The 26903-nt window shown below is 40.5% G+C and overlaps 1 protein-coding gene and 1 long non-coding RNA gene across 6 annotated transcripts in view; one reads left to right on the top strand and one right to left on the bottom strand.

Moving 5' to 3' along the window:
• Positions 1-9612, bottom strand: part of LOC137334248 (uncharacterized) — a 137547-nt gene extending 127935 nt beyond the window's left edge. For both annotated transcript variants that reach the window (XR_010966114.1, XR_010966113.1), the window contains exon 1: positions 9380-9612. This is a non-coding gene — a long non-coding RNA (uncharacterized lncRNA). The remainder of the gene's footprint in view (positions 1-9379) is intronic.
• Positions 1-15830, top strand: part of LOC137334247 (FERM domain-containing protein 4B-like) — a 261811-nt gene extending 245981 nt beyond the window's left edge. For 3 of the 4 annotated variants that reach the window (XM_067998886.1, XM_067998884.1, XM_067998887.1), the window contains 5 exons: positions 5784-5954; positions 6403-7193; positions 8244-8367; positions 9406-9666; positions 13399-13488. In XM_067998886.1, the coding sequence (XP_067854987.1) occupies positions 5784-5954; positions 6403-7193; positions 8244-8367; positions 9406-9666; position 13399 (1348 nt within the window). In that variant the 3' untranslated portion in view covers positions 13400-13488. Of the gene's footprint in view, positions 1-5783; positions 5955-6402; positions 7194-8243; positions 8368-9405; positions 9667-13398 lie in introns of all 4 variants that reach the window. The other variant, XM_067998885.1, reaches the window with a different exon arrangement.
• The last annotated feature ends 11073 nt before the right edge of the window (positions 15831-26903 follow it).

Raw genomic sequence — 26903 nt, 5'->3', positions numbered from 1 at the left:
GGTGGGTAGCTGAGAAATTATTTTTTGAATTGGGATTTGCCCTTGTTTGTTATGGGAGACTGTTGACTCAATTTATTGTGGTTGGCAGAACCTCATAGATCAGTCTCCAAACCTTGTTCATCAATTCCGATTACAACTACAATTTCAGTTTGGAATAATTTATAAAATCGTAGAAATTTCAATACAGCAATAGGTCATTTGGCAAGTAGTACCTGTCTTTCAATTCCCAATCCAAAGTAGAACTTGCTTTAAATAACCAGCAAAGTTATAGTAGTCAATATACGTAATTGACCACAAACTGTGGTACGTTTTTCCACACAAAAGAAACAACTTTAAACTTAGTAGATACCTGAACTATCCTGTACTAATAAGATATCTGGGAGGCACTGATGGGAACTCAGCGCTCTATAATTCTGACTTACTCATATATCTTTCCCTGGTGCAATGTACACCATAGTTATTATGTAATGTTCTACACTATTCTCACACTAACGGGGAATGGCAAAGAACCATGAACTCTTCATTTGCACTTCCATACTAATACTGTTCTCAGAGATCGGTCAACCTCGCCTCTATCTCTTCAACTGAGTCCCCCTTGTGGCTCCATAACGAGAAGTATAATAGGTAATTGCGCCTTAACGAGGTGCGAACTATTCACTGAGCATCTGTTTCTGCCCGAAATGGCTGGTGCACTTACCACGCTGTAAGCGGCGACTTTGTATTTGACAATAACAGTAATAGCAAATGGTTTGTGCTATTTGCCCAATTTAAACGTGGATGGTTTAAGTGGTGGGGCCTGTAAGTAACTGGTCAAAACATCCATTACTTGATCTGGATCCTTAATAAAGGTATCTCTTTGTAACTTTCCCACTCTGGGCTTTTTGAATATAAAACACTTGAGTTCAGCGATATGTTTTGGAAAATTGGAAGAATGAAGCACTTAGTATGTTTTATACTGATGGTGGCTTTGGTATTTTTGTAGCATGATCTTTTGCATGGGAATTTTTGCTTACTTTAAACCAAATTGAAGGTTTTTTTTCCTGTTCCTTTCTTAAAGCACAGAATCTCATTTTATATTAAGCAGTTGGCTGAGTTGAATTTGGAATTGCCGTGGCATTGAATATTTGTAGTTCCTTGTGTTGTCCAGAGCAGACCCCTCAAGATTCGAAACAGCTAATCAGGGAGAATTTTCCAAAAGCAAGGACTCTTAAAACGATTGGTCAGAAATTCACAGTGCCAGCCTCCGTGTTATAGGGGCCCTGTGTTAAGTCCTTTCATTTCACCCCACCCATGATCAATATTAATAGTTTAATGAGTGGAGTTGCGATGGGGGTTGGGGGAGCGGCGGTGGGAGTCTCATCTGTTGTCTGGATTGTGCGGGTCATCTCAGCTACTATGCTGGGATACCTGGTTATCCCACTTTCCGGACAGTACTGTTTAAAACTCCAAATTCAACTTTTAAAATTGATGCCTGCACACAAAAACTTAGGCAGCCAAAATGGTGAGCAGCAATTGTTTGAATCATCACTATGTTGTGAAAATAGTAGACCTGGGAATGGCAGCACATGGGGTGCACTGGAAGAACTGTAATCTGGACGGCTACCGATGCAATCAGGCAGGAAAACCAGACCTTTTCATGCACTTAAATTGGGTCACACTGTGGCATTAGATAGGTGTGCTCCAGATCTAGAAAACCTGATGAAGGTGGTACATGATTATCTTAGCTTCTGTTGCTTTATTGCTTTACAAAAAAAATCTTCCTCCTACAGTTTCCACAAGCATTTTGTAACACAGATTGTTCCAAGCCACGATTGTAGTGAATATGAATATATATCACTCATTAAGTTTTTTTTTAGATTGACTCTTGGGGCTTATGCAGTTGCCTGATATTTGAGATGTTTTACTGAACAAGTTTTTTTTCCTGTGATGTAACATGTGTTGCCTATTAGCTGTAGGTTTCTGTACTAGAAGTAAACTTACAAGATTGTAAAGTCTAAATAAGGCAACAAACTGAAATAAGCAATTGAAAAACCCTTGTGCTATAGGAATGCATTATCTGGGAATAATTTATAAACTGGCTCGAATATTCTATTTGTTGTCACATAGCTCGCATTAGTGCAGAATTCTGGAGAAGTTATAGGCCATATTTTCGTACAGAACTGTACGACCACAAAAGCATACATTATTGGCTTAGTTAATTAGAAATCCCCAACCTCTTAACTTTTGAAGGACAGAATTTTTACTTGGAGATCTGTGGCTATTGCTGATATTGTTTACTAAATATTTCAAGTAATTAACAGAAAAGTAGAGATGGGTTTACAACAACAGCCAAAACAAAAAAAAATCTTGTTCAGGTGCAGCTGTTTTAAAGTTAAGATGTTGTAACTGTTTCTGGCTGCTGTATCTTCACCCAAGAAGGCAAAACCACTGCACAAGCAGGCTGAGAAGTTATGCCAGAAAATATAGCTACCTCAGAAATCCCAGCTTTGAATGGTTTTCAGTCACTTGAAGCAGCGACTTTGCCTTATTTATTGTGTTGCTGCCAAATTGATGATTACCATTATTGGCAGTGCAGTAAAAGGTGTAAAACTCCTCAACCCCCCATTCACCCCCTCAATGCAGTCAGCAGGATGTGCTCAGTAATTTAAAGCATTAACAAAGGAATAGCTGGGCCAACTTAGATTTCCCATGCCTTTTTGGGTTAAATGTTGTCACCCATAGAAGTTTACAGCACAGGAGGAGGCTATTCGTCCATCGTGTCTGCGCTGACTATGCTAGAGCAACCCCAAACTAATCCCACTGCTCCGCTCTCCCCCTATAGCCCTGTTGCTTCCTCTGCTTCAAATATTTATCCAGTTTTCCCTTAAAAGATGCAATGGTCTCTGCCTCAACCACTCCTTGTGGCAAAGCAGTCCATGCTTCAGCAACCCACTTCATAAAGAAATTTCTTCTAACCTCTCTCTCTTTGTGATAATTTTAACTTGATAACTCCTTCTCACTGAATACCCAACCAGAGGAAATAGTCTTTCAATATTCACCCCATCAAAACCTTAATTTTAAAAACCTCTGTTTAATCTCCTCTTTCTTTTCTGCTCAGAGGAGATTGTCCCAGAATCTCAATTCTCTCCTCATAATTATAGTTTTGCATGCCTCATCCTGATGAATCTACACTGTATGTGCTTTATGGCTTTAATGTCCTTTCTATAATGCACTGCCCAAAACTGCACACAGTGCTATAACTGTGGTCTAACCCATGTTTTGTACAAATTTATCATAGCTTCTTTACTCTTGTACTCTATGACCCTATTTATAAAACCCAAAATACTCTTGGCTTTTTTGATGGCTTTGTCTGCCTCCACCTGCACTTTCATGGAATTATATCATTGAACCCCCTGGTGTCTCTGTTAATCCACATCCTTCAGCATCTTTCCATTGAGTGTATATCCCACTCCTTGTTTTTCTTTCCAAAATGTATCACCTCACACTTATTCACATTAAATTTCACCTATCACCCGTTTGCCTATTCAGCTAACCTGTCTCTCTTTCTGAAGGCTTTTACAGTTCTCCTTGCTGTTTGCCAAATCTCCTACTTTTGTGTTATCAAATTTTGAGATTGTATTCCCTATATCCAAGTCCAAATCACCTATATAAACAACAAAAGTTGCTGCTGGCATACACCGCTTCCAACACTTCTCCAGTCACCCATTTACCCTAACTAGAAGTCACAACACAGAAACAGGCCATTCAACCCAACCAGTCCCGGTTGGCATTTATCAACCATTTGAGGAAATGGGTCTAATCACCCTGTTCTCTTATTTCTCCAATGCCCCTTTCCCTTCATCCACCTATCCAATCTAATCTCTGTTTCATGTCTGTGAACCAACTTTCTGTTCCCTGTCAATCAACTTTCTATCATTGCTACTACATTCATTCTTTATATGCCTGAATTTTTCTAACCAACCTCTTGAGACATCTTCTTTAATGCCTACATTAATATTACATCTACTGTATTCTCTATCTATCCAATTGGTCACTTCTTTAAAGAACTCAATTAAACATGATTTGCCTTTGACAAATCCATGTCGGCTGTCCTTGATTAACTCATGCATTTCTCAATGTTCACTAGTTTTATCTCGAATTATGGATTGTAGGAGTTTGACCACAACTAACATTAGTCTGGTCCATAAGCACCTGATCTATCCTTCCCTTCCATCTTGAACAAGGCTGCAACATCAGCTACTGTCCAGTCCTATGGCACATTTGCATATTTAATAAGGATTGAAAAATTGTGCCCAGAACCTCTGCTTTCTCCTCCCTGACTTCTTTCAACAGCCTAGGGTACAAGCCATCAGGGCCCAGTGACTTATCCAACTTGAGTTCTGCTCATATTTTTTCAGAACCAATTCCTTTCCTACAGTAATTTCTGATAATTGTATCCTCCTCTAGTATCTCTACATTCTCACTACTACCAGTATTAATAAAAACAAGTGTAAAATATCTATATATCTCCACCATTCCTTGATCCTCCACAATTAGACTCCTTCCTTCATCACTAAGTGGCCCTACCCTCTCTTTAATAATTCTTTTACTTTATATATGCTTATGCAAACCTTTACTATTCTTTTATGTTAGTCTTTTTTTCATATTCCCTTTTAGCCCTCCTAATCTCTCTCTTCACCTCCCTACTTTACTTTCTATATTCCTCATCATTATCATTGGTATTGTTGGCCCCAATTTTATCACATCCCTCGCTTTTTAAGTTTGTTTAGTTTTAATCTTTTTTAATCCATGGAAATCTATTCTTCGATGCACTCCCTTTTCGCCTTGTAGGAATGTATTTATTTTGTAATCTGTGCATCTCATTTTTGAAGATTTCCCACTGCTGATCCATCAACTGTTTCCTAATTTTATTTGCCCAGTTAGTTTGGGCCAGCTAGGTCCTTTCTTGCCTCGCTGAGCTTTGCCCTTTTCCAGTCCAGCACCTTACCCTTGACTATTAACACCATTTCCCAATTGTTCTGTTATTTGCCCCACTTCATTTCCCAGAAGTAAATTTAAGCTGATTGGCAGAAGGATTAGAAGGGACATGAGGAAAAACTTTTTTATCCAGAGGGTGGTGGGTGTATGGAATTCGCTGCCCGAATTGGTGGTAGAGGCAAGGACCCTCAACTCTTTTTTTTAAAAAAAGTACCTGGACCTGCACCTAAAATGCTATAAACTGCAGGGCTACGGACTGAGTGCTGGAAGGTGGGATTAGAATGGGCACCTGGTTGTTCTTCGAGCCGGCGCGGACACGATGGGCCGAATGGCCCCCTTCTGTGCTGTATCTTTTCTGTGCTTCTATGGTTCTAAATCAAGCAATGGTTCTGTCCTTGTTGGACTAGAAACTTACTGATCTCAGAAGCAATCCTTTCCACTTATGGTTGATTAATTTGGAGGATTCTTGGTTTGTACCAGTTAAAACTGTTGGGAACTGTGGCAGCAAGAGTACATTAAACTATTTCTAAAAGAACCTCTGAAGCAAAAGTTCTTTCCTACATTTAGGTATAAATTGCCAGTGTTCATTACCACTAGTTAATTCCTGTTAGTGATTTCTACCACGGAATTGAAAAGGGAACTGTTTTGCCATCAATTTCCTTGACATTTGGTTGGAAAAATTCACATTAAGTAAGTTTTTATTTTTGCTTTTTTAACAAAATTCTACATTCTTGCCATTAGGACGAACAATAATTGATTCTCAAAATTGCAAATACAATCCCATTTTTAAATTGGTTATATTACAGATACAGCAACAACGACGGGTACTACCTGCAGGATATCTTGCATAGCCATAGGGAACTTAGCTCAACGCACAGCAGCCCTTACAGAACTCAGGGGAGACAATGCCACGGAGGAAGAAGTATGCCGGCTACACCAGTTTTGACTCGTAATGCTTACAGCAGCAGTCAGTTACGGTATGTCCTTGAAGTAATCAAATGTGTTCTGTAAACTAGCCCCCATTACTTAAACATATAGGACTAAGCCTGCTCAAAACCAGGAAACTATAGCACAAATAACCAATGTTGGGGAGCTTCACAAAATAAATGCCAATACTTCTGTAAATCTATTATTTTGGATTATATGTTTCCACGGTCAAGTTTTTTGATGCATAGTTTGCAGTGTTATAAACTGTTGCCTGATTACTTAGCGGACTATTTTTTGACATTGATGCACAAGTGAAAGTGAGAAACCTATGTGAAATATTTGTAAATATTGGGGAAAAATACATAAATTTCAGTATTCAATATTGATTATTGTTCCATTGTGACATCTAGGTAAGGCCTTAAGTATAAATTGTATTAGAAAGCATTGCCAAAATAAAAGTAATTCGTATATCTTCTTTTCATTTTTTGTTACACACAGACCCGAGCTTTCCCCAAACCACTTTAGACAGCGCAGCGGCAGCTTGGAATCCCAGTCTCATCTCCTGGATGAAAGTACTAATGAGAGGACAGTATTCCCCCTCACAGCAGCCCAAAGAAGTAGCAGTACAGAACTGCTGGATGATGGATCATCCTACACCAGTCAATCCAGTACTGAGTACTATAGCACACCAAGCAAACCTCCCCAATACTACAACACCATGACAGTGGGTTGCCGGTCAAGAGAAAGACGAAGACACAAGAAACCAAATATTTCCTCCGCACCTTCAGGGAGCATGCCCAATTTAGCACCGAAAGATGGGAGGAATGGAGTTTATCAAAATTCTCATAACCAGCCTTCATCTGACTATTATATTCCAAGATATCCACCATACAATGACTATGAGCCTTATGGATATACTTTTGAAAATGATACTGAAGGTCACTATAATGTTAAAGCTCCATACAGATCATCACATTCTTACAACACTGAACAATATAGAGATTACAATCGCTTTTACCAGAGTAACGTTGATAGTATGTCTCAAAACCCATATGCAACACTAAGGAATATGCGTAGGAGAGGCGCTAAAAGTGAACAAATAACCAAAAACATCCAGAAGGCCTTGGTTGCAGAAAGTTTGCGTGGCTGGTATGAGCGTGCCTCAACTCACAAGGATCACAGCCTGCAGGCAGGCTTAGACTCTGACAGGGGCTCACAGCAAAGTCTAGGTTTTGCTTATATGCAAGGCCCATTTTCTCCAACCAGTAGGGCTACATCTTTTACATCAGGTGAGTGAAGGCTTCTCAGCTGTCATCAGAAATTGTCATTTGTAGTTTTAAAGAATTTCACTAACTTCAGCAATGCAAATTTATCATAGTTATAAGTTTAAAAACTTGTTTCTCTTAACTCAATTTTTTAAAATGTAGTTTCAGCTCCTTAAATAATATCAAGACAATAAAATTGAAGCTTTTTGGGAAAGAAGTTAATGGAGCACCTTATTATTTTAAAACTTAAAATAGAAATTTGGTTTGACTGCAGCAGTCGTAACTTTTGTCTGGCTGATATTTTTAGGATTTATTTGGTCATATAACTTTGGATTAAGTGGGTTCGATTCTATTGTGAAATGCCATTTACCAGCCAAATATTAGTGAGTGAGATATGACCTTAAATGGATTCTAAGAAAAAGTAGAGTGGGAACAGAACTAAAATTGACAATACCAAGATGAAAATAAGAATAACAGATAAACTGTTGTTTAATTTCCCACTCTTTCATATCGTTGCATTGTACCAATTGAGAAGGAATTGGGCTGTGCCTGTACGGATGTATCAATGGACCTATTAAACATAATTAGGGAGAAATTCTTAGGTTATAGGTGAAAGGCCTGACGTGTTCACAGATTCGGTTTTGGATAGTTGTGGCTGGATGAGGTGCCTTAACCTAAGTAAATTATTACCTTAAACACACTTTGTTATGATATAAACTGCATTTCCGTTGAATTCAGCTGCATTGTATAGGTCAGAATAGAAAGACTGTGCATAACTAGGCCTGCTTTTGGTGGAGTAGCAAAACCAGATAGACAATTTTAGGAGCAGACTGGGAATTGATGGCAAATTATGCAGATCTGATGTTAATTTGACTGCTTCTAAGGGTAGAAAATGATTGGATGACTTGGACTTCTACAGTACTAGGTGAACGGAGTGGTGTGATTACGTTTAAATGCATTTAAGTCCACCACTAAATGTATCAAATGTTTAAAATTCAAAAAGATACTAGGGTATTAATGATTAGGATTATATAGCTACAGTCTTTTTAAATTTTATTTTCCTTTAAATCCCAGTCTCTTCAGCAACTAGTACAGGAACCTGGCGGAGCCAGGTCACTGTCGGCCTTCAGGACTATGATCAAATACCTTATACAAGTTCTTTCAATAACTCCTACAGCAATACTACACTACATAGCAGGTAAGTGCCAAGAACAGAAAAATCTAGAGTCATCTGCTTAGCTTCAGAAAACTGAAACTTGTAATCTGGTTCGGATATAACCTTTACATGAAGAAAGTGTTTCTTTTAAGACTATGTAATTTTCTCTTAAACAATTATCCCACTTCCAGTAATCATAGTATAAATTTCAACTGGTGATTTCTTGTATATTCATTTTTAAGTGTACTTCAGCAAAGTTGTTTTTTAAAGAGGGAGAAAAAAATGTAGACGGTGAAGGAAAGGGATACCGTTGCCTGCATGTGTTGAGGATTGCAGGTCACGTGAGGTGAATAGATTAAAAAGGAACATTACCATAAGGGTGAGTTTTAGTACTAAGCATTTCTCCACCTCACCCACAAAATAGAGTTTTTTTGTGAAGGGATATTAAGTATTTTTCCAGTTTGGAGACCAGACCTAATGAAGAGAAAATGGAGATTTCACCTAATAGGGAGGGACTGATTTAACCAACCCCTCACAGCTCTCCGAAAAACTCTAAGGAAAGGGGAAGTGCTTTGTTAAAAGCTGTTATCCTTCCAATAAACATAAATTGTAGAATTGAGGAAAACTGCTTGTACTGATATGAATTGCTTCCTGGTTATACTGCTGTTTTGCAGAATGAATCAGACCTCAAATTTAGCATTAGAAATGGACCAAGTTCCACATGTTCTTTCAATGCCAGTTCCACCTAGATCCACCTTGGTTCCACTGTAGATGAACTTTCTGCCCTCACACCATCTACCCCTTTTACAAGGAGGTACTTGGCCTTTGCTCAGTGCTTCCCTTCTCTAGCAGCATAGCTTGGATCAGTAACTCAGCAGTGTGGAGGATTGAACCTGTATATGTGGTTATGGATGTTGACACAACAAATGGCCATGTAGGTGAGGTACCATTGGGCCACTGGTGGTATCTGTGGTACTGTATCCTTCCATAAATTAACACTTTCAAGAGAGGAGGAAAAGAAATGGGGAAAATAATCTCGAGATTCACTTCTTACTTTGCTTGTCGGTCATTTTCTTGTAGGCGTAGCTCCTGCCAGTCTCTTGATGATCCTTTTTCTACTGAGTACCACCATTTCCCTGCTGTTGGCACTGCTCCTACCAGACACTCATCTGCCTCCTCCTCTTCCTCTTCCTCCTCCTCTTTTTCATCCACTTCATCCACTTCCACTTTTCCTTACAAAGAAAAGGAGTGTTTCTCTAAGTGTACTGACTGCAGCCAACATCGTATCTACAGAAATGAGATATTCATTAAATACTCATACGCAAAATGTAGTCAGCGGTAGTAAGTATCCTCGCGTGTTTGTTTGTGTGATGGTTGGTGACTCTTGGTGTTTATGCTTGCTAACAAAGCTTGACGTTAGCTGAGCTGCTTACTATGTAGAGTGTTTTTCAATTTAATGCAAAATTTCTAAATTAGGAGCAATAGCCTTAAGCAAAAGCAAAATACTGCAGATGCTGGAAATCTGAAATAAAAACAGAAAATGCTGGAAATACCCAGCAAGTCAGGCAGCATCTGTGGAGAAGGAAACAGAGTTAACGTTTCAGGTCGATGACCCTTTGTCAGAACTGGAAGAAGTTGAAAATTAAGCAGTTTTTAAGCAAGTACAGAGCCAAGGGGAGGGGGAGGAGAGAACAAAAGGGAAGGTCTGTGATAGGTGAAGGGCAGGAGTGATTAAATGACAAAATGATGGTGCAAGGCAAGGAGGGTGGTAATGGGACAGGTAAAGAAACAAAAGATGGGTCTGGATTTGCTGTAAATGGCAATGTCAGAACCATTACCAGCACCTGCTGTCTGAAAAAAAGGGAGCAGGGGGTTATGATCTGAAGTTACTGAATCAATGTTGAGTCCAGAAGGTTGTAAAGTGCCCAATTGAAAGATGCGGTGCTGTTCCTTGAGCTTCTGTTGAGCTTCATTGAAACAGTATAAGGACAGAGGACAGAGAGGTCAGAGCGGGAGTGGAATGGAGAATTAAAATGGCAAGCGACTGGCAGGTCAGGGTCACGCTCGTGGACCGAGCGCAGGGGTTCAGCAAAGCAATTACCCAATCCGCGTTTAGTCTCCCCAGTGTAGAGGAGACTCCATTGTGAGCAGCATACTAAATTACAAGTACAAGTGGAAGGAACAGCGATTTACTTGTACTTCTTTCAATTTCGTATACTGTATTCACTGCTCACAATGTGGTCTCCTCTATAACGGGGAGACCAAAAGCAGATTGGGTTATCGCTTTGCTGAACCCCTTCGCTCAGTCCACGAGCATGACCCTGACCTGCCAGTCGCTTGCCATTTTAATTCTCCGTTCCACTCCCACTCTGACCTCTCTGTCCTCGGCCTCTTACACTGTTTCAATGAAGCCCAGCGGAAGTTTGAGAAACAGCACCTCATCTTTCAGTTAGGCATTTTACAACCTTCTGGACTCAACATTGATTCAGTAACTTCAGATCATAACCACTGCTCCCATTTTTTTGGGACAGCAAGTGCTGGTAATGGTTCTGATGTTGCCTCCAGACCCATCTTTTGTTTCTTTACTTACCCTCCTTAACTTGCACCATCATCCTTTTTGTCATTTAATCACTCCTGCCCTCCACCCTATCACAGACCTTCCCTTTTGTTCTTTCCTCCCCCTCCCCCGGCTCTGTACTTACTTAAAAACTATTTAATCTTCAGCTTCTTCCAGTTCTGACAAAGGGTTATCTTCTGGAAACATTAACTGTTTCTTTCTCCATAGATGTTGCCTGACTTGCTGAGTATTTTCAGCATTTTCTGTTCTTATTTCACAATAACCTTAATTTGCTTTACCACTTCAACAAATGGTCAAAACACTGCAGGATTCAAAACAAAATTATGAAATTATGAAAATCTAATTAAAGATCCAGCATTCCTCCTAATCGCCATTGCAATTAAATTTGAAATGTTTGCATGCTTAAATTAAGTCCATGTGTGGATATTTTTGAGGCAGAGAAAATGAGAGCTTTCAAATTTCATTTCTTTATTAAATTACTTATCTCTTCACGCTAAATTATTGTCGTGTAATTTAGCAGCTAGATCGTCTCTACTTTGCCTTGAGATGATTTGTACATATTAAATTCCAAAAATGTCTCAACAGATTTCCTGTATTTCTCTCCTAATGGTCTAGTGAGTAAAGGCACTGTTAAGTCGTATAGATTCAAGTTCCATTCTGGATACGTGTGGAGTTAGCTGTTCAATTAGAGTGCTTCAGTTGGTCTCAGTGCCCCTGGTCTAGGGAAGGGAAAAATCAGACAGGTTTCCTGCTCCTGTTATTTGGGGGTGTGGTGGGCTCAATGATGTGACCCATAGACAAATAATCTGTAATACTCACGACATAGGCTTAGACAATTGAAAATGGCTACTTGAATGAGTTATTGGCGGTGCCTGTACAACCATATCCCAGCAAGGAAGGAAAGGTGGGGGGAGAATGTTCTTGTGTTCTGAAATTACTTTGTATAGTAAAAGTTTAAGTATAAGTTGAGTACCTTCAATGTGAAGTGCTCTTCCCCCAAATCTGTTTTTGTTTCTTTTTCCCTCTCTCCCTCCCCCTCCCCCTTAAAAAAAAAGGATTATTGCTATAATGTCCTATATTATAGAAGCTGTTTGTAATTTCAGTGGAGTTTCTCCAGCTTCACCGAGGTACATTGTGCATGCCATGTACCTGGCCAGTATTGAAATCTTCAAGCTGAGACATTTCCCATTATAGATTTATTGGGGCAATACCAGCAGTATTGGTCAGCTTGGGGAGAAAATGAATCATTAATAGCCTATACTGCTAAATGGCTTTTTCAGTCAGCAACAATTACTCATTCCATTAAAAATTAAATGGGACTGAAAAAGACACCAGCCTATGTTAGACACCTTTTGAGCTGCTTGTTAATGAGAGTCAGACCTGAATGGACATAGAAAGTTGAGACTCAAAATGCTGGGTTTCTAGATTAAGGGAAATCTACAAATCTGAAAGTCTGCAACTGTATGGGAGTTACTTGAAATGTGAATGATTTTGCATTAATCTAGATGAAAAATACTGAAATCTTGTTCCTGTATTTACCATCTCTAAATTCCCAGTATAAATCCTCTTGAACATCTGTTGTTTGAAATTGCCTACAAAAGCACAGGGCACTGTCATTTGTGACAGGGTGAGTGTGCGGAAGGGGGGAGGGTGCTTGGGCTCCTGATATCGCTTGCAGTTTGCCATATCGTAAAATTGGCTTCAGGATAAGTGTACAGCCAAACAACATGCCATTGATATTTAGTGTAGGTATTATCCTGTCTGTCAACCTGAGCTTTCCTTAAGTAAAAAAAAATATCCAATAACATGGAGAGTTTAAAAGACAACCTAACCCACCTTCTGGCTGAGTTTGAACAGTCCCTTGACATTATCAAAATTTATCTTGTAAACAATCAGATTATTTTCTTGCCAGAAATTCAAGAAATGCCTGTTTTTTGTTAAAACCATCAACACATTCCTGCACCTTTTTTATTGCCAATAATGAATTATGATGGATTGTGGCAACATTGTCAGCATTAGTAATTTCTGACTAAACTATTAATATTATCATACTGATAAAAGGCATTTCAGCACACCCATAGTTACAGTTCTAGATTTATTTAGAATTATTTTAATGTTCAGATAAGAGTTTGAGAAATTATAACATCCCATTTAAGAACTAAATAATTCACTAATGCTTGTTGCAGCCAAACAAATATCAATAGAAATAAGAGGATGGGACTTCAAATTTTTTTGTGGAGCAGATCCAGAATATCCCAGTGTACTGGGTGGATATGGTTTCTTGATCTAGCTATGAAAGAACCATATTCCTGTGACCTTCAGCCAACGGAGTTTCCTTAATTGGACCAAACATGTAGAAAAGTTTTAAAAGCTAAAATTGCAGATTGTGATTAACGTTGTGTCGACTCTTTTAAACCAAAATGTCATTTTCTGAAATATACGTTCTTTTGGATTGCTGCAGTTCTTTTTATGACTTGTTTCAAAATGTTTACTAGACCTTATTCGGAAAGAATGTACTCGGACAGCGGAGACACGAGCCAGCTGGAAGACGACTTGTATACCGATGAGCAGGTGTTGTTATGGCATGAAGATTCTAAACCTGGGACTCTGGTTTAAGTGACTGCTGGCTGATTTATGGCCTTCATTCTTCAACATATGGATAACTCTGTGTGCCTTGCATCTTATTCAAAATGGTTTATTTCTACAAATGGAAATCACACTTGGAACATTTCAGTGTTTGCAGGAGGTACTGTATCTGAATGCTGGAAAGTTCATTCTGACCAATTTGTGTGGAAGGAGTGAAAGCTTAAATTCCACACTTCACAATTCAGTAAGGGTTTGCTTTAAATTTATAATTATAATACATTCTAAAGAAGGAAATAAAATCTTTTAAGTGGATTACTTTGTGTTTGAATCGAAGCATAGAAGGATAGCACTTGGAATTTTTTTTAAACTGTGAATGCACTTTTCAAAGACTAAGTTGATGAAAGTAGATGCTCTTCATTGTTCACTGAACTTGGAGTAAAAGGAACTATGCTTTTTGCATAGATGTAAAAGACAGAAGGACGAAACAGGGTAGTGAGTAACTTCATATGCTTTTGAAGTCTAAGAGAGTACTTTGCATATTATTAAATGAAGGATGCCGTATATTTTGATGGCAAGGAACTGGTGACTGTGATTACTTGAATAGTAAGTATGAGTTTTTAATGAATAGTTGGAAGTTGTACCAGGAAGTGGTGAGGGATGCATTTTGTTGGAGATTTTTATGATCTATCTAGAAGAAGCACAAAGAATTATCATACTCATGTTTTAAAAACCATTTGGTAAATAGCCCAACAGTAGTGCTTTCAAATGGATTATTAATTTTGGTGGGGGTGGGGGGGGGGGAAAGACTTACTGGACCAGTTGAGGCTAATGGCAATCATTAGTGGACCATATTGAATAGCACATTTAACAAGTCATGAAAATATGCATTGAAGATAGCTGATTCACGAATTGTATCAAAGAAAAGCATATGGCTTGAGAGAGACAAAGTATGCTAAAATGTGAAAAAACATGATTTTTTTTTAACAAAAAGCACAGTCCGAATTATAGGAGATGTTAGCACAAACTAGTTAAAACAATCCAGTTTGAATATTAACCCTACCTGAATTCTAGTTATGTGACTCAGATCTTGGCTGGGCCAATATTGGTGCTATTCCTGCAACTCAGGTACAGTACTGTTCTCCTGATCCACCTGGATTTATTAACTTGTTTCAAAAAATATCACAAGCATTTTGAACCTTGTTAGAGCAGTCAAACATTTAATCAAATGGCCAGTATGTGATGAATGAAAGCAACAAATGACAAGCTCCGCCAAGACTCACCGAATAAATGGGCTGGAAGTTATTTACTGAGACCAGGAAGTTCCCTAGTTCGATCTCTTGATCTGTGGGGAGATAGCTGCTGAGAGTCTTGGAAGTAATGGGACTGCAAGGATCTCTGTCCCAAGGCCAGAAGGAGGATGGTGAGAAATCGCCCATTGTTTGGACTCATGAGATTTGCTAGTGGCTTATTCTGGGATGCACAGAGGTAATATGTTCACAGGTCTGGACCTCTATAGTGATTTGCCCTATCGTCAAATAGCCTCCCAGCACTTGCTGTCTAGGTTCGCGCCTGACATGGACACTAGAACCCAGGAGTGCCAGTGCCCATGGCTTTCAAATAATTAGCCTCCTGCCCTTCATCTGCTGACTGCCTTTCAAGCTACAGTTACCATGATGAGGTTCAAAGGGACAGGTTTCAAGATTCATCTCAAAAGAACGGTGCATAGACAAAGTATGGTAACAAAATGGAAAGCCTCCACACAGGATTTCTTGTGCAACCAGTAAAGTGAACCTGCTAACAAAATGTTTTTAAATTTTTTTTTTAAAGTGCTCATGAGGCTCACACTACCTCACTATTTCTTTGGAAAATACATATGTTCACCAGTTTGGGACCTGGATGTTTTTATTATGGCATTTACTGCAATGCATGAATTTTACAAGTTGGTGTATTGAAGATCTGGCAATTTTCTTCCAAGTTCTAACTGGTGAATGTGTGCTTCCCATGCTGGAATCCATGGAAAGGTGCTGTCATTTCCTTTTTGCAAGGGAAAAAAGTTACGATTGTGTTTATTATGTAAAGTTCCTGAATGACACTTTTTGTGAACATTCTTATTATTTTTGTTCCAAAGCATGTAATATATAGTAAACTAATTTGGTAAGCTGGTTCTTAGTCATTTTTTATTCAGTGAGAAAAGTTTCAATTCATGTGGGAATTTTGGAAACAAAGCTTTTAACTTATTCTTTTGCATATTTGTACAGCTTTACCCAGAGAGAAACTTTTGTGTATGCCTTTACATAATACTCCTGTCTTCCTTGCTACTATAAAAATGTGCTTTAAAAAACAGGAGACCAATAAATAAAATGTATGTACTTCCTTGTGTGTTTTTTTTGTAGTTCTACATAGCTGTACTTCAATGCTATATCTTTGTTTTTACTGTAGATCAACTTTTTCCCCATACTTCCCTTATATTTTCATTGTTTTTATTTACATGCTAAATATAAACATACTAATTTGTGTGCAATCAGGACTTTTAATCTAAATTTGTACTGCTGTATCAATTTAATGTTCAATCTCAATTTGATTCTCTCTTCTGACAGCTTTTCTTGTAGTTCATTTTCATTTTTTCCTCGTTTCTGTTTTTTTAATGCTCTCCCAGTTTATGTTCTATTCTTGTCCCTTTCTCTTCTGCTTTTTCTCTCTGATCCTCTCATTCCTTCTCCCCTCCATTTGAATACAAGTCCCATTTTATGGCTGCTGAGATAAGAAACTCCTATGGTGTAGTAAAATGATTGCCAGAGTACATAAGCAGTCAGGCAGTTCTTGATTGCATCTGTATTCCCAGTGGAAATCCCACAGAATAACACAATTGAAATACAGAGGAGAGCATTAAAAAAAAATTGTCCACGCTACAGAAAAACCAGGCACTTTTTTTAAAAATTGCAGAACAAAAAATGCCTGGATTTTTTCTGTTCTGAAGGCACTGTTTCTTGCTGGAGTACAGTTACATGTTGACAAGTAGCCCTCCAGTACCTCTCGTAAGTGGTTAGTCTTCATACATGAGCCTATACAGTGAGTGTCAACAATCCTATCCTCACTTAATACCCACACATACACAGTTGGGGTCACTGGATAATGAGCAGAATCTGAAACCCTGGCTGACTTTTTTTTCTCATCTTTCCATAACCTAGGGTCATTGACGTCATTTGTAGCATCCCAGCTGCTGCTGAGATCAGCTAACTCAAATAGACTGGGACTCAAACCTGGGATCTATGGCTTCTATTGCTTAGTATTAAAACAGAGTGATGTCTTTAACCACAAGATTTTTGGGGAAGCAGATGGATGATTAATGCACTGGTTCTTTTAATCCTCTATATTATAAGTTGGGGAATAAGATCCCTTTCCAGCACTGTTTTCCAGGCTAATTCTCAGCCCTTCCTGCCTCTTTTTAAGTTCCCATTTGGCAGTGACTTTAAAAATAAAAATGTCTGTAAACAAATGGTGAACACACAGACACTGACTTAATATTTTGAAACAATTTTTCCTGTGTATTTTCTTTCATCCACCATGCCTGGTTCCTTTACAACTAAGAGAACAGATTCTGGTGACAATGCACCACTGTGACTGGCTGCTAGGAGGCACCATAAACTGCCAAGATGTGACTAACATAAGATTTTTCCCCTTATCCTGTCAGGATGTACGAAGCTTCTGTTTGGTGCCTCCAAGTTCACTGTGCTGACCAGAGCAGGATTAAAATCTGTATCCATTGTGAACCTGTAAATTTGGACATGTATAAAACTAATAATTGTTTTTAAAAATAAACTTTTTAAGCCAACATTCAAATTGTACCATAGCAATTACCCAGTGTTTGTCAATCAAAAAATGGCAGTCAATATCAAAAATACTACATAATCATTTTTTTAACTGCAAAGGTTTGTGTTTTTCATGATACAATGCAGGATACATATGTTACAGTTTGCATGGTAATTACAGGTACACACATTGGGGATGCTGTACAATTCTGCTCATTTGTATGGGGTCAGTCTTTGGTCGGGACTTGGGTTGTGAGAGTCGAACTGGAAGGGGTCTCACTGGATATTGAGTTGAGGTAGCTATCGTTGAGAAGGGAAACCAACTCTGAGAGCTGCTTTGTTCCAGCTTGAAACACTGAAACTTGTAAAATAGAGCCATCTTTAGATTAGAGGCTAAAATGACTTGGTCATATATCCAAGAGGAACAGAATGGTTTCTAGATTCATTACATCACTGGTAGTATCCTCTTTACCAAGTAACTAATGTAATTTGTACAATTATTTATGTGTGCACAATGTTAGATACTGTTAACTCATACACAGTGTAATATATTGCTGCCCAAATAGTTTTCATGCTTAGTGTTTTAACACGACTGCTGCATCGTGTTTTGTTGGTTTCCAATGAGCTGCAGCACCTACTCAAGTCTGAAACTGAACTCAATGGTCATTTAGTGGTCATTTTTACCTGTCATTTCTCTAAATGGAAAATCTGTACGAGGATACCTTTCTGCTTTCATGTTTAATGAAATGTGTCTTCAATCTCAGGCTCTTCATTCAGCCTTTGCCACAAATACGGAATCTTTACCTGATTGCTGCAAAGCTTTTCTTGAATTACTTATATTGACTTGTATTAACATACGAAAAATGATACAAGAAAAGACCTACTGCGCCATCCAGCCTGTCCCATAAGATTGTGATGCCTTAATGCAAAACCAGATAAAAACCCAGGCCATTTACAGAAATGAAACTTAGGCAAATGGAAACTAGTCCTGGAGACCACTGTGGCCCTGATTAACGTTAGCAGGTACCTACCTCTTGTATGAGGAGATCTCCATCCCAGCCAGAAACAGGCCCAGCTCTCAATTGAAGGAATTCAGAGAATCAGCGCTTACCCCACAAGCCGACAACCTGTTCCACAGGTCCACTATTCTCTGGGAAAAGAACCTCCTAACATCCAACCTAGTTCTGCCTTTACATTACTTGAAAGTGTGACCCCAGTCCTCCCTAACCTATTCAGTTGAAACAATTTGTCTGCACAAACATACCCTAATCCCTTCATCGTCTTTTAAACTTCGGTCAAATCATCCCATCTACGCATCTCTAAAGTATAGAGACCCAGCTCTAAAAGCCTATCTGGGTAACTAAGATGCTTTAGGATGGGAATTAAACTTGTGGCCCTCCTCTGAACCTATTCCAAAGCCTCTATCACCCACCATGTGAGAAGACAAAACTGGACACAATGTTTTAACTGAGGCCGAACCAAGGTCTTGTACAAGGATGAAGTAATCTGCTTTGACTTGTACGGTAGCATAGTGGTTATGTTACTGGGCTAGTAATCCAGAGGCCTGGACTAAAATCCAGAGTCATGAGTTCAATTCAATTAATTAAATAAAAATCTGGAATTAAAATACCAGTATCAGTAATGATGGCCATGAAACTACCGGATTGTCGTAAAAACCCATCTGGTTCACTAATGTCCTTCAGGGAAGGAAGCCTGCCGCCCTTACCCGGTCTGGCCTATATGTGACTCCAGACCCACAGCAATGTGGTTGATTCTTAATTGCCCTCTGAAATGGCCTAGCAAGCCACTCAGTTGTAAAATCTCGCTACGAAAAGTCAGAAAAAGAATAAAACCGGATGGACCACCCGGCATCGGACCACTAGGCACCGGACACAACAACGGCAAAACACCAAGCCCAGTCGACCCTGCAAGGTCCTCCTTACTAATATCTGGGGACTTGTGCCAAAATTGGGAGAGCTGTCCCACAGACTTGTCAAGCAACAGCCTGACATAGCCATACTCACAGAATCATATCTTTCAGCCAACGTCCCAGACTCTTCCATCACCATTCCTGGGTATGTCCTGTCCCACCGGCAGGACAGACCCACCAGAGGTGGCGGTACAGTGATATACAGTCAGGAGGGAGTGGCCCTGGGAGATTTCATGGGGTCCAGAGTCCTCAACATTGACTCTGGACCCCATGAAATCTCATGGCACCAGGTCAAACATGGGCAAGGAAACCTCCTGCTGATTACCACCTACCGCCCTCCCTCAGCTGATGAATCAGTCCTCCTCCATGTTGAACACCACTTGGAGGAAGCACTGAGGGTAGCAAGGGCACAAAATGTACTCTGGGTGGGGGACTTCAATGTCCATCACCAAGAGTGGCTCGGTAGCACCACTACTGACCGAGCTGGCCGAGTCCTGAAGGACATAGCTGCCAGATTGGGCCTGCGGCAGGTGGTGAGCGAACCCACGAGGGAAAAACCTACTTGACCTCGTCCTCACCAATCTACCTGTCGCAAATGCATCTGTCCATGACAGTATTCGTAGGAGTGACCACCGCACAGTCCTCGTGGAGATGAAATCCCGTCTTCGCACTGAGGACACCATCCAACGTGTTGTGTGGCACTACCACCGTGCTAAATGGGATAGATTCAGAACAGATCTAACAGCTCGTAACTGGGCATCCATGAGGCGCTGTGGGCCATCAGCAGCAGCAGAATTGTATTCCAGCACAATCTGTAACCTCATGGCCCGGCATATTCCTCACTCTACCATTACCAACAAGCCAGGGGATCAACCCTGGTTCAATGAGGAGTGTAGAAGAGCATGCCAGGAGCAGCACCAGGCGTACCTAAAAATGAGGTGCCAACCTGGTGAAGCTACAACTCAGGACTACACGCATGCTAAACAGCGGAAGCAACATGCTATAGACAGAGCTAAGCGATTCCACAACCAACGGATCAGATCAAAGCTCTGCAGTCCTGCCACATCCAGTCGTGAATGGTGGTGGACAATTAAACAACTAACGGGAGGAGGAGGCTCTGCAAACATCCCCATTCTCAATGATGGCGGAGTCCAGCACGTGAGTGCAAAAGACAAGGCTGAAGCGTTTGCAACCATCTTCAGCCAGAAGTGCCGAGTGCATAATCCATCTCAGCCTCTTCCCGATATCCCCACCATCACGGAAGCCAGTCTTCGGCCAATTCGATTCACTCCACGTGATATCAAGAAACGGCTGAGTGCACTGGATACAGCAAAGGCTATGGGCCCTGACAACATCCCAGCTGTAGTGCTGAAGACTTGTGCTCCAGAACTAGCTGCGCCTCTAGCCAAGCTGTTCCAGTACAGCTACAACACTGGCATCCACCCGACAATGTGGAAAATTGCCCAGGTATGTCCTGTCCACAAAAAGCAGGACAAATCCAATCCGGCCAATTACTGCCCCATCAGTCTACTCTCAATCATCAGCAAAGTGATGGAAGGTGTCATCGACAGTGCTATCAAGCGGCACTTACTCACCAATAACCTGCTCACCGATGCTCAGTTTGGGTTCCGCCAGGACCACTCGGCTCCAGACCTCATTACAGCCTTGGTCCAAACATGGACAAAAGAGCTGAATTCCAGAGGTGAGGTGAGAGTGACTGCCCTTGACATCAAGGCAGCATTTGATCGAGTGTGGCACCAAGGAGCCCTAGTAAAATTGAAGTCAATGGGAATCAGGGGGAAAACTCTCCAGTGGCTGGAGTCATACCTAGCACAAAGGAAGATGGTAGTGGTTGTTGGAGGCCAATCATCTCAGCCCCAGGGCATTGCTGCAGGAGTTCCTCAGGGCAGTGTCCTTGGCCCAACCATCTTCAGCTGCTTCATCAATGACCTTCCCTCCATCATAAGGTCAGAAATGGGGATGTTCGCTGATGACTGCACAGTGTTCAGTTCCATTCGCAACTCCTCAGATAATGAAGCAGTCCGAGCCTGCATGCAGCAAGACCTGGACAACATCCAGGCTTGGGCTGATAAGTGGCAAGTAACATTCGCGCCAGATAAGTGTCAGGCAATGACCATCTCCAACAAGAGAGAGTCTAACCACCTCCCCTTGACATTCAACGGCATTACCATCGCCGAATCCCCCACCATCAACATCCTGGGGGTCACCATTGACCAGAAACTTAACTGGACCAGCCATATAAATACTGTGGCTACGAGAGCAGGTCAGAGGCTGGGTATTCTGTGGCGAGTGACTCACCTCCTGACTCCCCAAAGCCTTTCCACCATCTACAAGGCACAAGTCAGAAGTGTGATGGAATACTCTCCACTTGCCTGGATGAGTGCAGCTCCAACAACACTCAAGAAGCTCGACACCATCCAAGATAAAGCAGCCCGCTTGATTGGCACCCCATCCACCACCCTAAACATCCACTCCCTTCACCACCGGCGCACTGTGGCTGCAGTGTGCACCATCCACAGGATGCACTGCAGCAACTCGCCAAGGCTTCTTCGACAGCACCTCCCAAACCCGCGACCTCTACCACCTAGAAGGACAAGGGCAGCAGGCGCATGGGAACAACACCACCTGCACGTTCCCCTCCAAGTCACACACCATCCCGACTTGGAAATATATCGCCGTTCCTTCATTGTCGCTGGGTCAAAATCCTGGAACTCCCTTCCTAACAGCACTGTGGGAGAACCGTCACCACACGGACTGCAGCGGTTCAAGAAGGCGGCTCACCACCACCTTCTCGAGGGCAATTAGGGATGGGCAATAAATGCCGGCCTTGCCAGCGACGCCCACATCCCGTGAACGAATAAAAAAATTTTAAAAAAATTGTTCTATAAATACACCCTAGCACCCTATTTGTTCTAGTTGTAGATTCATGCCATTGGTTATGAACCTTTAGTGATCTACGGACTAGAACACCCAGATCTCGTTCTTTCACCACTGGCTTTAATTCTTTTCCCTAAAGGGTGGATGCATCCTCAGCATTTGACCTGCCCACAGGTTATAAGCTTATATTGCTGTGTTCTGTTAGGATTTGAGTTTCATCTCTCCCAGAATTTGCAAGTTTTTCTGATCCATCTCCCTCAAAAATAGAATACAGATTTTACTGTGTTTGTTTTAGAGCCCTAATGTCCAATATCAATAGGACTAAAGATCTGTGTATCTCTAGATAGTTGGAATATAACTTTAGGTAATCTTTGTACTTAAGTCGGTCATACTTCTGTTCCAGCTTTGGTCTATCGAATCAGTCAGCTTCAAGCTCTAGTAGGAAGTCTACTTCTACTTAGCTCTTCCAATTAAGGCTATTGGACAACCTCATCGGAAGGGTTTTAAAAAAAATATTCTTTCATTTTTTTCTCCTCTCCTGAAGATGGATATGCCTCAATGAGTAAATAAACTGCATGGCATACTGCTCCATCATACAGACCAGGAAGGTCTCTGGTTTGATCCCTAACCTGTGGCAGGTTATATATATTTTTTGCTATACCTTGGTATTCTAACTGAGTTAGCTAGTCTTGGGGCAGCAGTGGAGCATTACAGTTAGCCCTCAGCATCTCTGACCTAGAGTGGAAAAAAGTTAAGCCATGCTCCCAATCTTAATTTGCTGTCCATAAGTCTTGGTGGAAAGTGGACATTGTGTGAAGTCTTAGTTGTGATGCCCTCAGTGGTCAAGTAACATAGCAGCAATCACTATTAAGGTTTACACATGAAGAATAATCAGTTGGGGAAGGGGCCAAAGTGCTACTGAGGCTCACAGAACCATACTCAGGCATGTCACCTCCTTCAGGAGAGGAGGGAGAAATATTGGTGCTTAAAAAGGACTGAGGGTTGGGTTATGAGTAAAGATTTAATGCCATGTCAGATTTGAAGAAAGGTATATCACTATCACATGATCTTTGAGTATAAAACCTCTGATAAGCAATGTGTCATTGATATTCACTTACATAATTTATTCTAAAGTATGTGAAGCTATTCAAAGAATGAAGAAAGCCATACTGAAGTCAGGTAATCTTTACTTCCATTTGGTATATCTTTCACATTCTAAATATGGTTTTGCATCCAGATACCCATATCCAGCATTTTTTCTCTCTATTTAGTATTTTGCCAATTTTATTATATTTTGCATCAAGTATTTATGTAAAACTTAAGCTTGTATCATTGCTGCTAAATTTAAATTAACAAGCCAGGCAAATTATTCCCGAGCAGTTACCCATTTAATGATGTGTGTTTCAGATCATAATCTTAATGCAATATCAACCAGCTGCCTGGTTATTGCTGGGACCCATTTCATTCCAGAAGTTTCCTTGAGTGTTTATATGTCTCTCAATAAAAATAAACATCCCCAAAGCCTAAACCTGTCTTCATAGAATCATAGCATCATAGATATTTACAGCAAAGAAGGAAGCCATTCGGCCCATCGTGTCTGTGCCGGCCGAAAAAGAGCTATCCAGCCTAATCCCACTTTCCAGCTCTTGGTCCGTAGCCTTGTAGGTTACGGCACCTCAAATGCACATCCAAGTACCCTTTAAATGAGATGAGGGTTTTTGCCTCTACCACCCTTTCAGGCAGTGAGTTCCAGACCTCCACCATCCTGTGGGTGAAAAAATTTCTCCTCAACTCCCCTGTCTTGTATGCTTTAGAAGATGGTAGGCTTTTTATCTGCTTTTGTGGAAGACAACTGACACTAATTATAATCCCTGTTTTCTTTGAATTTACCTGAATGCTCTTTGATTCAGGAAGTGTGTCCAACCCTTTCTATACATTATTTCACAAATATACCTCTCTTTTTGATAATCTTTGTCATTGAAATCTGGTTCTCTTTGTCACATCCAACCTTACCAACACGTTCCACGCAGTCTTTGTTCGTGATCTTGAGCACTGATGTCAGTAAAACAATCTTCCTGTAACTACTTGACAACCTAGCGTGCTGACAGGCATCTGTTCCTAACCATGCAATGCATCACTTGATCAGTGGTCGTAGAGGTCTTTCTGGGTCATCCAGACTGACACAGGACTTTGGTGACACCAGATTTCTTTCCGTGCTTGATATATTCACAGTATGCTTCAAGTTACATCTGGAGTCTATTACATGCTGAGGCAATTCTCCATTGATTTAATCCCATCACATTTACACAGAACTCAGCAGATTTCTTTTTTGGCTTCAGTGTGAAGTTGCACTTCACGTCCAGGACTCAAATATTCTAGAATATCCCACATAGTGTGTAAGTTAATCACATCCAAAATGTTCAGCACACAACAGAAATGTTACTGTGGCAAAACCATATGTTACAAATACAATATTATCACTATAGAAACTGTACATTATGTTGTTCCAGAAGCCACATTTTTTAAAATGAAACTGCAATACAATAATGAAGATATTGCTCGAAGCTCATGTATTTTGAATAGGATACTTTTCAATGTTACATCCTGGTGTTCAGGGTGAATGGGCACCAGGATGTAGCATTAGAAAGGAGAAACAAGGTGCACAAAGGATTGGGAGAGACAGATAGCGCTAGAGTAAGAAATAGTACAGAATTAGGTGGGATCAGACTGAGAGAAAATACAAGAAGATAGGTTTAGAGTGCATGTGTGTAAACTCACAAAGCATAGTAAATAAGGTTGGTGAGCAGCAGGTGCAAATAGCCACAAGGGAATATGATGTAGTGGCGATAATGGAGGCCTAGCTCAAAAAAGGGCAGGATTGGGTACTAAATATTCCTGGATACAAGGTGTTCAGGAAAGATAGAGAAGGAAAAAAAGGAGGGGGTGGTGGCAGTATTGATTAAGAAGAATATTACAATGCTGGAAAGAGAGGATGTCCTTGAGGGGTCAAAGACAGAATCCATTTGGTTAGAGTTAAGAAACAATAGAGGGTGTATTCTATAGATCACCAATTAGTGGGAAGGATATAGAGGAACAAATTTGCAGGGAAATTAAAGATAGGTACAAGAACTAGACAGTAGTGATAATGGGGGACTTCAACTATCTTAATATAGACTGGGATAGTAATAGTGTAAAGGGCAAAGAGGGGAAGGAATTTCTGGTGTGTTTCAGAGAACTTTCTTGATCAGCATGTTTCCAGTCCAACGAGGAAAGAGGCATTGCTGGATCTTTTTCTGGGGAATGAGGTGGGTCAAGTGGAGCAAGTGTCAGTGGAGGGAACGTTTAGGGAATCGTGATCATAGTACCATAAGGTTTAGATTAGTTATGGAAAAGGTCAAGGAGCAATTGAGTAAAAATGCTTAATTGGAGGAGGGCCAATTTCAGTGGGTTGAGAACGGATCTGTCCCAGGTAAATTGGAATCAAAGATTGGCAGGCAAAACTGTAATTAAACAATGACCGGCCTTTAAAGGGTAGATGGTTCCGATACAGTCTAGGTACATTCCCACGAAGGGGAAAGGTAGGGCAACCAAAGCCAGAGCGCCCTGAATGACGAAAGAGATAGAGAATAAGATAAAGTAGAAAAAGAGGGCGTAAGACAGATGTCAGGTTGATAATACAATTGAGAACAAGGCTGAATATAGAAAGTACAGAGGAGAAGTGAAAAAGCAAATAAGAGGGAGTATGAGAACAGACTGACGGCTAACATAAAAGGGAATCCAAAAGTCTTCCAAAGGCATATAAATTAGTAAACGGGTAGTATGAGAAGGGGTGGGGCTGATTAGGAACCAAATAGCTGAGGTTCTAAATGAGTACTTTGTATTTATCTTTACCAAGAAGATGCTGCCAAAGTCACAGTAAAAGAAGAGATAGTTGAGATACTGGATGGGCTAAAAATTGATAAAGAGGAGGTACTAGAAAGGCAGGCTGTACTTAAAGTAGATAAGTCACCCGGTCCGGATGGGATGCATCCTGGTTTGCTGAGGGAAATAAGGGTAGAAATTGCAGAGGTACTGGCCATAATCTTCCAATCCTCCTTAGATATGGAGGTGGTGCCAGAGGACTGGAAAACTGCAAATGTTACACCCTTGTTCAAAAATGGGTGTAAGGATCAACCCGGCAAATACAGGCCAGTCAGTTCAACCGTGGTGGTGGGGAAGCTTTTAGAAAGGATAATCCGGGACAAAATTAATAGTCACTTGGACAAGTGTGGATTAATAAAGGAAAGCCAGCATGGCTTTGTCAAAGGCAAATTGTGTTTAACTAACTTGATTGAATTTTTTTTACGAGGTAACAGAGAGGGTTGATGAGGGTAGTGCAGTTGATGTGTATATGGACTTTCAAAAGGCGTTTGATAAAGTGCTTGTCAGTTTGATAATATGCTTGTCAGCAAATTTCAAGCCCATGGAATAAAAGGGACAGTAGCAGCATGGATACGAAATTGGTAGGTGACAGGAAACAGAGAGTAGTGGTGAACGGTTGTTTTTCGGACTGGAGGATGGTATATCGTGGTGCTTTTTTTGAGATATATTAACTTGGGTGTACAGGGCACAATTTCAAAATTTGCTGATGACACAAAACTTGGAAATGTAGGAGGAAAGTAATAGACTTCAAGAGGACATAGACAGACTGGTGGCATGGGCGGACATATGTCAGATGAAATTTAACGCAGAGAAATGCGAAGTGATACCTTTTGGCAGGAAGAATGTGGATAGACAA

Source organism: Heptranchias perlo, chromosome 17 (genome assembly GCF_035084215.1).
Source record: "Heptranchias perlo isolate sHepPer1 chromosome 17, sHepPer1.hap1, whole genome shotgun sequence".
Taxonomy (NCBI): domain Eukaryota; kingdom Metazoa; phylum Chordata; class Chondrichthyes; order Hexanchiformes; family Hexanchidae; genus Heptranchias; species Heptranchias perlo.
The sequence above is the reverse complement of the archived record's forward strand: the minus strand, read 5'-3'. Positions and strand labels throughout refer to the sequence as shown.